General features: G+C 45.2%; 1 protein-coding gene across 7 annotated transcripts in view; it reads right to left on the bottom strand.

Annotated features, from left to right (window-relative positions):
* tnk2b (tyrosine kinase, non-receptor, 2b) overlaps positions 1 to 13753 on the bottom strand; it is an 88628-nt gene that overhangs the window by 20406 nt on the left and 54469 nt on the right. For 4 of the 7 annotated variants that reach the window (XM_079648491.1, XM_079648494.1, XM_079648496.1 and 1 more), the window contains 2 exons: positions 7593 to 7770; positions 5518 to 5588 (listed from right to left, as the gene is read on the bottom strand). In XM_079648491.1, coding sequence (XP_079504617.1) covers positions 5518 to 5588; positions 7593 to 7770 — 249 coding nt within the window. Of the gene's footprint in view, positions 1 to 5517; positions 5589 to 7592; positions 7771 to 11569; positions 12200 to 13753 lie in introns of those variants that run through there. The other 3 variants (XM_079648492.1, XM_079648495.1, XM_079648497.1) reach the window with 3 other exon arrangements.

The following is a 13753-nucleotide window of genomic DNA, read 5'->3' as shown; positions in this document are numbered from 1 at the left end:
ACAAGTTCTGCCAACGTGAGACCTTCGCCACTGAGTCCCCGTTCCACCTCGCATGCCGCGTCCCGAAGGGCACCTTGAAGACCGTCACGGACGCCTGGAACGGCTACCACAGTGTTCCCCTGCGTGAGTCGGATCGCCACCTCACTACCTTCATCACGCCCTTCGGCCGTTGGCGCTACACCAGGGCACCACAGGGTTTCCTGTCGTCAGGGGATGGCTACAACCGTCGGTTTGACGCCGTCCTCTCGGACTATGAACGCAAGGAACGTTGTGTGGATGACACCATCCATTATGACACCGACCTGGAGCAACACTGGTGGAGGACCATCGACTTCCTGACGCGTAACGGCCGGTCGGGCATCGTGTTGAATCCGGACAAGCTTCAGTTCGCGGAGAGGTGCGTCGACTTCGCTGGCTTCAGGGTGTCGGAATCTACCATCGAACCGCTCCCAAAATACTTGGACGCCATCCGGGACTTCCCCACCCCAGGCTCCACGACGGACATCAGGAGTTGGTTCGGCCTTGTCAACCAGGTGGCTAACTACGCCCAGTTGCGTGACACGATGGCTCCATTTAAGCCGTTCCTCAGCCCACGCTGTGTGTTCCTATGGTCCCCCGTTCTGGAGGAGGCCTTCCAGACATCCAAGCAAGCCATAATGGAGGCCATCCGCGAGGGCGTGGAGATCTACGACATGCAGAAGAGTACCTGCCTCCGCGCTGACTGATCCATGCGTGGCATTGGCTACTTCCTGCTCCAGCAACATTGTCACTGTGCCTCGGGCATACCGGACTGCTGTCCAGGAGGGTGGAGGATCACCCTCGCGGGCTTGCGTTTCCTGTCCCCTGCGGAGCAGCGCTATGTGGCCGTCGAGGGAGAGGCCCTAGCTTTGGCCTGGGGCCTGGAACAGACGCGGTACTTCACGCAGGGGTCCGACAACCTCGTCGTGCTCACCGACCATAAGCCGTTGGTGAAAATCTTTGGTGACCGTACGCTGGATGAGATCACAAACTCGCGTCTGTTTAGACTCAAGCAGCGCACCCTCCCATGGCGCTTCGACATTGTGCATCTGCCTGGCAAGAGCAGCTATGCCGCTGATGCCACGTCGAGGCATCCTTCCCCCTCGGGTTCAGCAAACGGCCTCTCATTGGGGCTGCCGAGCGGGCCTGACGCCGTGGAGTCAGCACTCATGGCCTCCATCCGCGACGACGCACGGGAGCTCGGAGCCATCTCTTGGCCCCTCCTCGCACGGGAAACAGCGGCTGATGGATGCCTCGGCCACCTCCTCCAACTCATCGAGCAGGAGGGTGGGATTGACGTTAACGACCCTGCCCTGGCGAGTCTGTCATCGGTCTGTGGGTCCGTCTACGCCCAGGACGGCGTCTTGCTCTATCGGGACCGCGTCGTGGTTCCCCCGTCCCTCCGTGGGAGGGTCCTTCGGCATCTCCATGCCGCTCACCAGGGGACCTCAGCTATGGGGCAGCATGCCCGAGCCATAGTTTACTGGCCCGGGATGTCCGGGGACATTCAGGCCACCAGGGACGGGTGTGCAGACTGCAACCGCAATGCTCCGTCACAGGCGGCTACACCCCCCCGGCCGTCCTCACCCCCGTCCACGCCATTCGAGGCGGTGTTTGCTGACTTCTTCGACTATGGGGGCCGTCACTACCTAGTTGTCGGGGATCGGCTCTCGAGCTGGGTAGAGGTCCTGAGTTCTACGGCGGGTACTGCCCTGGCGGGCTCAGCTGGCCTGGTCCAACACCTCCGGTCGTTCTACGCCACCTTCGGCGTACCGGAGGAGCTCTCGAGCGACGGTGGTCCGGAATTCAAGGCGAGCCACACTGAGGACTTCCTCCGCTTATGGCACGTCAAACCAGTGTGTCTTCCGTTAGCTTTCCGCAGTCGAATGGGAGGGCGGAGGTTGCGATTAAGACTGCTAAGCGCCTCTTGATGTCCAACACCGGCCCGTCGGGCAGCCTTGATCAGGACCGCTTCCTGCGCACTATGCTGCAGTTGCGTAACACGCCTGACCCCGACTGCGACCTCTCGCCAGCACAGATCATCTTCGGCCGCCCCCTTCGTGGCTCGCTCTCCTTCGTGAACCGCCTCGAGAAGTTCTCGAACCCGCATATCCGCCTGCTATGGCGCGAGGCATGGGCGGCGAAGGAGGACGCCCTTCGGACCCGTATGTCCCGTACCACCGAGTCTCTGGGGACTCACTCGAGACCGCTCCGCCCATTGGCACTCGGCGAAAGGGTATTCCTCCAGAACCAGCAAGGCCCGAGCCCCCACAAATGGGACAGGTCAGGGATCGTGGTGGAGTCGCCGGGCCACGACCAGTATCGGGTCAGGGTTGACGGTTCGGGACGTCTAACACTGCGCAACCGGCGGTTCCTCCGTGCCTACACGCCGGCCACACCCTGCGCCCGTGAGCAGTCGGCTGCGCCGTCGCCGCCGCCGCCCTGGGTCATCAGCCCCCACCTATCCACCCGGGCTGGGCGACGCCCCAGGGGATTGCTCAGCGGGCGGCTGTCGGGCCCCGCGACTCGGCTATTTGCGCTTCCCCACCGACGCCTGCTGATGAGGCGTCCTCTGACCTCACTGTTCCTACGGGTGCCTTCCTGGGTGCACTGCTCCCGGTGCCGCAGTCGCTGCCGACGCTGCCCCAACCGACTCGGCCGGGCCGCGTGAGGAGGCCGCCTGCACGTTACGAGCCCGAGTCTGGCAGCTGGATACGGGATTTAGACCGTTAACCTATTCCGGCACATAGCTTTCCGGTCTGGGGGGGATGAAGAGTTTATCGCCGGCCACTAGAGGGCAGTGTCACTGCTGTCGCTGCCCGGTTATGCCGTGCTCTGACCCGGTAGTGCCGAGCGGCCATTTTAGTTCAAACATTGTTCATTCACTCCGCCTCGAGTTGAGACGTTCGTCCACTCATTCATGTAAGACTGTTTCCACTATTATATTATACTATATATTATACTATATATATATTATACTATTATACTACTATACTCTGTTTCGTGGTATATATTTGTGTTCATTAAATTGCATGGATGTAATACTTTGTCAGCTTATCTTGCTGCATTACTCTGTTTCAGGGTGTCGTCATCCTTGTCAATAAATTACCGAAACTGACATTGAGGAGTGTGTTTCTTCTCTATGAAACTCTATGTAACACTCTTTTTTTCTTTGTCATCCAGAAGGAAAACTATTTATTTTTTAATGTATTACTATATTTTACAATATATTTTTAGACCACAACCAAATGGTGATCCCTGGGCTCTTATCTGGGACCTGAAGGGTGTAGCACTAATGCACATACACTCAAAACTAGAGCGTCACTACAGGCACAAGCTCTTGAGTGAGCACTAAGGCTAGTGTTATATCTGTACATACGTTGAATAATGTACTCATAAAACATATGATAGACACGCTATGTCAGCTAACTATGTATGTGTAACGAAAGAAGCACACACGCACACGCACGCACACACATACACACACACCATTATTATTATCAGATAGAGACATTTCCAGCCTCTTGGCTTAACAGAGCAGGAATTACTTAGCAGTTAGGAAGTACTCATTAAGAAGCACGATTAGATTAAGTGACCTGAATGTATCCATGTGTGAGCTTCCCCTGAGTTTTAACCGATGCAATGTGTGTTCTGTGCAGAGCCATTAATGAAAACCTTTGTTTTGAGGCCCTAAATAAGACAGTCTGCCAAAATAAGAATGTACATGAACCTGTAAAAACACTACATAAAACGGTTTCACGGAAAAAAACAAGGGTTGCGTCAACATTGCTCCGTGGGAAATTGGCGACCTAGGAGGGGATGTTGGCCGAGTGGACCCTAATGTTTGCTCAGATGGTTTACTCTGATGACGTCTGATGGCTAAAATGATTTCATCATGCTAAGAACAACGCAGATCTAAATAGTTTACCGTAAAAATGCTGACGGTGATTTATGTGCCAGTTTGAAATTCTTAGAAACATTAATGACGTTAAGTGTACACAACTGAACAAAATATATTACTTACTGTATAGCAAAGGTGCAGTTGAAACAGGTGGGTTTTTTTTGTCAAAGGCAAAGCAAATTGATTCCAAAGCAATACATCAAAGTCAATGTTGTTTCATTTCCCCAGAAAGTTGAATGAGACCAACATGAACTCATTATTGGCTGGCAAACAAAGGTCAGTATTTAGAAACAGCACCATCAGTGAAAAGGAGGTGTCGATGAATGCCTGGTGGCCGACATATTTGACTGGCCCCGATATAAACAGTAGCGAGCGGTGTGTGGTTTCACATTCACACCGGACCAGACATGACATAATGCTGCAGACCTTTTTAAAAACACCACATCTCTGTGGTCGCTGTGTGGTAAGTGGGTTTCAAATAGGAGGCTCGACATTCAAAAGATTCTGAATATGGCAGCGCGTGAACACACACACATGCACAAACACACAGACACACACATACGTAGGGGGCTGAGGAAGCAGATTGCTCTAGCAGAGGATGGTGCCAGAGGCGGAAACAGACAGGTGTAATTATAGAAGGCAAGCACCGTCCTCTGGGCACTGAGACTTCAACTGAGAACAGCAAACACACACACGTCACACCCTCACCCTCACACACACAAACTCCCTACTGCCTCAGTTTTAAACCTTGTATGTGTTTAGGTATATATTCCATGAGCGTGTGTATAAGGTTGCTTTAACTTTTTCATAAGCAAGGTTTCCATCCGAATGTTTAGCAATTTCTTAAAGAAGCCCTTTTATGCATTTTGGGGTTTTTCCTTTCCTGTAGTGTGTTATGTCGTTTTGTGTGCATGTAAATGGTCTGCAAACGCTAAATTCTCAAAGGGAATTTCTCTCCCACACCCCTCCCTTCCTGAAACGCCTCCATTGGACTCCTTTGTTAAGTTCCGCAACATAGTGACATCACTACGTAACACTCATGTTTCTATTGGCTAGCGCTCCACCACATTAAACATGATAGTCAAAGGGGCGGGGCATCTCTAAGTGGTAACTAAGAATAAAAAAGGTTTTATTCTTGTAATATTTAAAGATTTTAGATTTTCTTAAATTTCTGTGTTTCCACTCAGGTTTTTAATGCACAAGTTGAAATCAGAAAGAGATGGATGAAAATGCACCTTCACACTACTGTACTGTCTCTTTAAGGGATGAACTTGATCAGATCATATCATCTGTACAAGGGGAAAGTTTGTGCCATATTGTACATGAGTGTGTCTACGCTAGGACGGAAATACAGACCATGGCCACCATGGCGACACAACGTTAAGCATACCATGTACCATAATATATAAGTACTGTGTGTGTGTGTGTGTGTGTGTGTGTGTGTGTGTGTGTGTGTGTGTGTGTGTGTGTGTGTGTGTGTGTGTGTGTGTGTGTGTGTGTGTGTGTGTGTGTGTGTGTGTGTGTGTGTGTGTGTGTGTGTGTGTGTGTGTGTGTGTGTGTGTGTGTGTGTGTGTGTGTTTCCTGTCTATGTTTGTCACCTTGCTCATCCAGGACTTGCGCTTGCAAATGGCTTTTCTCCTTTTCACAGCCTCCCACAGTCGTCTCTGTCCTTTAGGAAAAAAAAAGAACAAGACAAATTCAGTGAAGGTCAGCAGATGATCAAAAGGACAAAGACAACAGCTTATCTCTCTGGGTTTAAGCATCAGGAAGTATCTTATGATCAGTTAAGAGTTTACCTTATAGAAGGTATCATATACAAAAGGTGGAATATTTCAAATTCAACGTAGTCTCACCTAATTGGAAGAAATTCAAATACACGCCTAGATTTATTATGAAAGGGGAAACAAATACTATACCATATGCAAAGAAATAGGAGATAAAGAAATACAACATAAAAAATATATATGGAGAGCTTACAGAACAGTGAGCTAAGAGGTGATGAATATACGAGCAGGAGAAGTGGGTGTCTTGGTAGAGGAGCCCCTGAGGGCCTCAGCGACTGGATTTGAAACGTCACACTGCACACAATAGACTTGTGACTTAAGAGTCCCTTTCTATTGTGGCCAATTACCGGTTGTAAATGAAATAAGGGGTGTTAGTGATGGAGGATTTGCTCGAGCTATGCTGAGCACATTACAGCCGACAGAGGTAAAACTTGATAGCCCAATAATATGAAGCAGTTAAGGCTGTACAACTAATCACATTTTTTTTTTTTATTGCAATATGCTAAAATATTTAGATGGCAGGAAGCTCAGTGTTTGTTATGTCCTATTTAGTGCACATGCGCCAACCGTGCATGCAGCCTTTTGCAGTTGCTTCTGCTATATTTTTATGATTTTCAACCTTTATTATTTGACCTGACTTGTTATTTTTCTGCTTTTCATTCCTTTTCAGTATGATCCTGAGTCTTCAGAGGGTGGGTGCTGTTGAAGACGTCCAGTCTTGTAATATACTGTGCCTCAGAGGCTGTCAATGTGGTTACAAGGACTTTTATTGCACAGTTTTTACTTCAACTTGTGTTTATATAAGTATTTATTTATTTTCTTCTTATATAGTGCACAAAACCTAATTTGCATCTGAGATTAATTAAGTATTTTAATTGATTCATTATCAATGATTAATGTATCGCGAAAGAAAACTAGGCCTACAAATCCTATTCAACAGACACAAAAATAAATAACCACACAATAATAATTTTATATATTTTGCCATAAATAATGAACGAGTTGTCCTTCAATATACATATGTGCATTTTATTGTAATTACGATATCAGTCCAAATAATTGCAATTCGTTATTTTTTCCCGAAATAGAGAACCGCAGTGACGCGTCCTAAAACCCGGAAGTAAACTCCTTCCGGTTCCTTCGACAAAAATGCAATGCAATTTCTCCATAGGATTTTGGAAAATAGCTCGAAATAAGGTCCGTGGTTGACACACATTTTAGAGACGGATCACGTTTTGTTCAGCTGGATAATATCCAAATGTCTACCCATCTCTTATCATTTTCTAATCATAAATCTATCGATCATAAATCTATCGATTAGATTTTTGATTAGAAAATTATCAAAGTAGGGTAGATATGTGGATATTATCCGACTAAAGAAAACGTGATCCGTCTCTTCAATTTGTGCATTGTGCATTCATTTGTGCATTAAGTCCTCAAAAGTGATGAAACTTGCTTTTCTGAATGCAAATTTGCCAGTTAGTAACCCCGCCCCCTTTGGAAAAAAAAACGGCTCTTTTGAACGGCTCTTTTGAACAGCTCTTTTGAACGGCTCTCGGAAAGGAACGGAGCCATAAAATCCGGCTCCCTTCAAAGAGCCGTAATTCCCATCACTAGAACCAATGTTTAGAAGGAAATACCAATGTTATGTTTTTTTTAGGCATTTAATCACGGACATTTGAACAATTTGCTCACAGCAGCAACCACTCCTCTTTTTATGCTCAGATTAAGTGTAATTTTGTCGTGGTTAAGATTATTTTCAAGAGCCTAGCATGACTGACACAGAATTTGGCCTTTGAGTAGACTGATCACAGATGTTTAAGAACTCATACTGTGCAAACAAACTTTCTCAAGTACAAAACAACCTGCACACACACACAGTTTCTCACCAGGTCGACCCATGCCAATTTTCTCCAGGTCTTCATTCTTGACGTAGTCGAAGTGTGACAGCCGCGTAACGTTAAGGTCATCTCGGATCCGCAGGAGGTACTGCTGCAGCTGCACCTCCATCAGCAGCTCCAGCAGCCATTCTGTGCCTTCTTCACACTGCATGCTACTGCCCAGTTTCTGTAAAAGACCCACAAAGAGCACAGGAAACTGAGTTCAAAGTTCTTTCAACACATTCTTGAATGCTTGGTCCCACAGCTATTGAATACAGTTGAATAAAAAGTCACTGAGAAACAATACAACTATTATTTTCTGTAAAAAAAGGAGAGGAAACTGAGCGCTCCAGTAATTGTTTACAGCCGAGCCCACTGAAATACCTGCTTGGACTTAAAATCCACAAGCCGAGTTATTAGATGCTATTTAGGGATGCAGCGAATAGCGAAGAACTTCAATCATAACGCTTGAATTTCAAATTCTAAAACCAACATTTGAATGCTCTGCAGCTTATTTTTTTATTGTTTCTATCCATCAACCCTATTTATCCTATACACTCAAAAATACACACACATTTCGACACACAACCACACACTGCAGACTGGGTTGGCCTAATTGACCTCATATAAACAAGGACATTTTGGGCTAAATATAGCATTAACTGCTCGTCAGTGGTTTAAAAACTGACAACACTTATTTACTTAGTAATAAATAGGCGTTGATGACATAGATCTTGTGTCATTTTGGTGTTAACACCCTTTTAGTCAAAACTATGGTGGCCGACAGGTACAAACGCGTTAAAATGGCCCGATACACTTTCAGTAGGAGAAATGCGCAGCGGTTTCCAAAAAATGAAGCAAATAAAAAAAACACAAATGGGCGAAAACACGTGCAAATGAAGAAAAATCTTCTCCAACTTGATAACACATTCGTAGCATTTAGAAAAACATTAGACCATTTGACGAAACATGCCCAGCGTTTACTAAAAGCACTGTATAAACGAAACCTGCAAAAAAGGCTACAAGAAGCTCAAAACACAACTGAAACGGGGACAATACAGAGTGCTTGTTGAGGTTTGGGGATTATAAATTTGGCCAACTGTCGCCGTCACTAGAAACTTAACTCAAATGGACGTTTTATTGGCTTATTTTAACGAAGTGATAGAAAGATGATTACTTCCGATATAATACAGATTGCTGTAAGCTAGCTAACTAACGTAGCTAACCCAGTCATTTCAAGTATACTGACAAAACCCTTACTTTTATGAAACAGACTAACTCAGTGACAGTGACAGTTGGCCAACGTACAGCACGTTACTCCTAATGAAAGTGTTTTTGCACCTGTCGACCACCGTACAAAACGGCAGTGGAAAGGGTAATTGAAAAAATATATACAACTGCTCTTGAAAACAAAAACGGATTGATACATGAGATGAATAACACATCTGGTATCCATAAGTGTCAGTAAAGACAAACAGGAGGCTCCCAAAAGATCTGACCACAATATATACACTGTACTACACTTCTCCATAAGACACAGAGTCAGACCATCAATCTTCAACGTCAAAACAAAAAACCCCCCTTAAAAAATCATCAGTCACCGTCTTCTTAATATAACAACCTAAGACAATTTAAATTCCTTTTAAATCCTGAAGGGCTTTTTCAAAAGGACATCGCAGTTGAATAGAGAGTAAATCCAGTAAAGAACTTTAAAGATAAACCACTTCAAAAGCTCATCTTCTGAATTACACCTGCTCACACTGCTCCACAGTACTGTTCCCATTCTCATTGGGGGAAGTGTCACAAAAAAATGACAAACATTCCTAATCTGCAGAGAGTGACAGGGAGGGGTGCAGGCTCCGGGGCGTAGGGGTCACTCCACTGAGTAGCAATTACACAGAGTGAATGAGGAACTTCCTGTGCTGGGATAGGCAAGGTTACAAGGTCCAGAGGGAAGTGTCAGAGGTCGTGGCTTCCTTTCCGTCTTTCAAACGTCTTAATGGGCTCGGTTAGAGGTCACTTTCTATTGCTAAATGACCTCTGGAGTTAAAGAACGCCTTTCTTTCTCACACAAACACACACCTAATATTGATTGTAAAAACAAAAAAAGGCATCTACTGTGTCTACTGTGCCTTTTTCAGAGTGAGTTGTCCTGGATTTTCCCATGAACTTGGGATGCAATGAGGCCGTTTGAGAACTCAATCCCCGATGGTTGTGCCAGATGTCCGTATCCTGATACAAATTCATTGCAATGCACATTAAAGTGGGTCAGCTGATATCTCTTTAGCCATGTCTAAACATGCGGCTTTGGCTCACTAATGGAAAATAGTCCACTTGAAGAGAAATCCTCCGTTTCGAGCTTAGCAGGTAAGCCCATTATCAACCGAACATAATATAATAACCTGTGAGATCCACTTCAAAGAGAAGCAGGCTGCACATAATGCCTGTGGCTTTAGGATTAACTACAGTTACAGTCACTTGAATCCGTCGCCATATTTTGCATTTTGTTGCATCATGCCTGACCCCTACTCTGAGAAAGATGATACAACCGTCTGTTTGGCTGTTCAACTTCGCCCTCAACTGTGCCAAATGCTCTCCTACCACAATAATTTCAACCACAATTAGGAGGATCAAATCAACATATTGTTTTTGCATCCAGGAAAGAAACATATTTTTTTAAAGCGTGCTATAATCCAATATGCGGCGTAACTTTATTTGTCCTCCACATTGCAGTCCCGAGTCTGGTCTTCCCTGGCAGTCAACATGCAAGCGTTATTTCACTTGACGGTGCCAAAAACGCAAGTCAGCTTCCTCTTGAGCCTCTTTCCATGACAGTGTCATATCTGAGGCATGAGGGGTCAAAATCAAGGTGCTTGAGCCCCTCATATCAGATTACTCTGTCAACTTGCTAACCAATTTTAAAAACTCATTAAAACAAGATTTTTGGAGACAGGTGCTGCTCAGACGCTGTGTACAGTTGTCAAACGTCCACTTGTAAAGGCAAATGACAAAGATCATGTATTGTTGCCAACCAATATAGCAAATAATATTTTGGAAAATTGTACTTTTTTTGTTATCTTGTTATACATTAGACATCTTGAGCTGTCTATCTTTTTTTTTTTCTATAATGGAATGCAGAGGAAGAATCACGTTATGGAGGTGTGAGGTCAGCAGGAGAAACACTACGTCCAAACTCCTTTAAGTGTGACTTGTGGCAGGAGTCTGAGGAATCCATCAAGGGCCAGTATTAGGGCTCTTAATAATGTCATGTCAAACCTTTCTAAAAATGTTCAAAGGAAAATGAATTGTGACAAGTATAACCCAATTAGTACCCAGTACAAAATCAGAGTAATACACACGACAGAAACAACAAGTTTGATACAGAAAAAGGGGAGAGGGATGTAGGAGTTCAGATGCGGAATAACAACAACATGATGTCCCTGCTGAGAAATGCCTCTGGCCTGAACTCATTCCTCATGGTAGTGGAGAAATAAATGTGCGCACACACACACACACACACACACACACACACACACACACACACACACACACACACACACACACACACACACACACACACACACACACACACACACACACACACACACACACACACACACACACACACACACACACACACACACACACACACACACACACACACACACACACACACACACACACACACACACACACACACACACACACACACACACACCGGCCAAAGCCATATCCTGTATCAGATCAATTCTGCTCTAACATCCTGCTGCAATAACAACAACCGTCCCAGAGGATGGCCCTCAGTCCAGCTGGAGAGCTCACACACTCACACACACATGATATTCATAATACAAACGCTATGTCCAAACATCTGGGAGGACCACGTGATTCTGACTAAAGTTACTAAAAATCCATGTCATATTTCACAATGTTAAAAATCCTCAATGGACCAGGGATAGCAGTCATCAGACGGACACCAGACTTACTCGATATACGTGAAAGTGTGCCAGGAAGGGGAATGACTTTTTCAGCTTGTCAAAGCGCCGCATCCTGAATTCCTTCGTCTGGATGAATGAAAATAGAAAAGAATGTGTGCTTCTAAAATGCCAGAGGTGGTTGCTTGTCTCTTATACCATTACCAGAGATACAGTCCTTCCAATTTGACGTTTCCAGTCTATGAGGGGATTCCAAGAAGCGTGCACGCTCCTCAAATCCAAAGCCCAGAACCCAAGAAGAAAAACTTCCTAAGATCCTGGAAGCAAATCTCCAACATTCCATGGCGGGGCAAAAGTCCTGTAAGCCCCTTGTTTGGTCAGCTCCCTCGAGAAGGCAAACAGGCTTCCATGCAGCAGCACCTTAGCATGCAAGAGATTACAATGATCTTTTAATATTTGGGAAAATATGTGTAAAGAGCTGCTGTTTGTAGCAGATCAATCCTCTCAGCTTTGCCCTGTGCCAGTCACAGCCATGTGTCCCCTTCAGGCAGCAGCGAGCCAGTGATCCAAACTTGCAGAACTTCAGAAATAAGTCACTCCTCCTTCCTCTCTTCCTTTCACTCCCTCACAGACACAGACTCCCCCTCTCTGTCTGTCTTTGCGCGTGCAGCTACTGTCTGTTTGCTTTTCCATCCCTCCATCGAGCATGGGGCTAAAAATAGGAGCGACTTCTCCCCGATTGAATCGCTTGCCAGTCGGACGTGAGAGCCAGGCCGAGTGACTGTCTCTGGTTTCACATTTTAGGGCGCAACAAGAAGTTTGTCTGCTCGGTTACAGAGAACAGCAAAGTGTGATTATGCAACTTTTTCCCAAAATGTACCCCCTTTTCCCACCTCTTCCCCCCTATCTTTCTGACCCCCCCCCTGCAGACAGGCCTGCAATCCGTGCAGCGCAGAGCAGTGCGTGGTGCGGAGGACAGAGGCTTCATGGTATTCAGCCCGAGGAGCATTTGATCCAGGGCCAAAGGGTCACATTCAACTGCAGGATGGAGAGCTTGTTTCCTGTGATGCAACCCCCAAATACACACACGAATACCCAGGCCCACAACCTCATCTTCCCATTTTCCACCACTTGATCTCTTCTTATATCCCTTATTGCTCATTGCAGAATTTACCGCCACAATACATTTTCACCTTTGGGGTTTTTTCTAGTTAAACTTTAACTGGAACCACTGGTTTTGAGGAAACTTGTGACACTCTTTTGTTATACTGTAAAATCTGGGGGTGGTTAAAAGGACCAAGTGTGTATGGGAATATTTATAAAGAGGTCTTACAACTAGAGTATCTCAACAAGCCTAGAAGCCAACTTCAAGCACCATCCAACTGAAACGATTGATTGATTAGTTTATCAGTTTAAAGTAATTTTCCAAATAAAATACCTAGTTTCAGCTTCTCAGAGTTTAGTCAACATTGGGGTTACGCTCATCATTAGGGTTAACCATTTTTTGTGGTTTGAACTTATGATTGGACAAAAACAGCTAATTTGTTGGATAATTTCATTAACTTAGGCTTTAGAGAAGCATTAAAGCACTCAATTATTAATCAGTTAAAGTACGAGATGATCAATAGAATAATGGATCATTTTAAAAAGTCAGTTGCAGCGCTACACATTAAAGCAATTGAATGTACTTTTTAAGTACTTTTTAGATTAGACAAGAACTTTATTGTAATTTCTAACCAGCAGAGTGAAAGAAGCAGTACAGTGCAGTGTTATATATAGGCATTATATAAATAGATACATATATGACAGCTATGACAGAGCTAGTATTTAAAAGTATGAACACTATATTTGGGTAAATATACTATGGCAGTTTAAATATAACACACTATAGACAGTGAGACTTTTATAAATATGAGTATGATATGGAAGATATAACTGTACTTTTGTGTCATTTTTAACCTAAGAAGCAGGTTGAAAGATCGCAGTGTTTGGCTTACAAACCGTCACAGCCCAGTAGCAGCAGACTGAATCCACTTATGCACTGCATAAACATTCACACATCTAACACACTAAATCACTTTCAAATAGAGCCAATGGAAAGTGCCTGATGACTGGTGGATATAAATCACAGAGGGAGAAGAAGTCTAGCAGAGGGTGACTTACAGAGTATACTAAAGCAAGAAACCAATTAACTTAACAGGATCGACCCGGCCCAGGCCCCCCCACTCATTGATG

This window comes from Notothenia rossii (assembly GCF_949606895.1).
Source record: "Notothenia rossii genome assembly, chromosome: 9".
Taxonomy (NCBI): domain Eukaryota; kingdom Metazoa; phylum Chordata; class Actinopteri; order Perciformes; family Nototheniidae; genus Notothenia; species Notothenia rossii.
The sequence above is the reverse complement of the archived record's forward strand: the minus strand, read 5'-3'. Positions and strand labels throughout refer to the sequence as shown.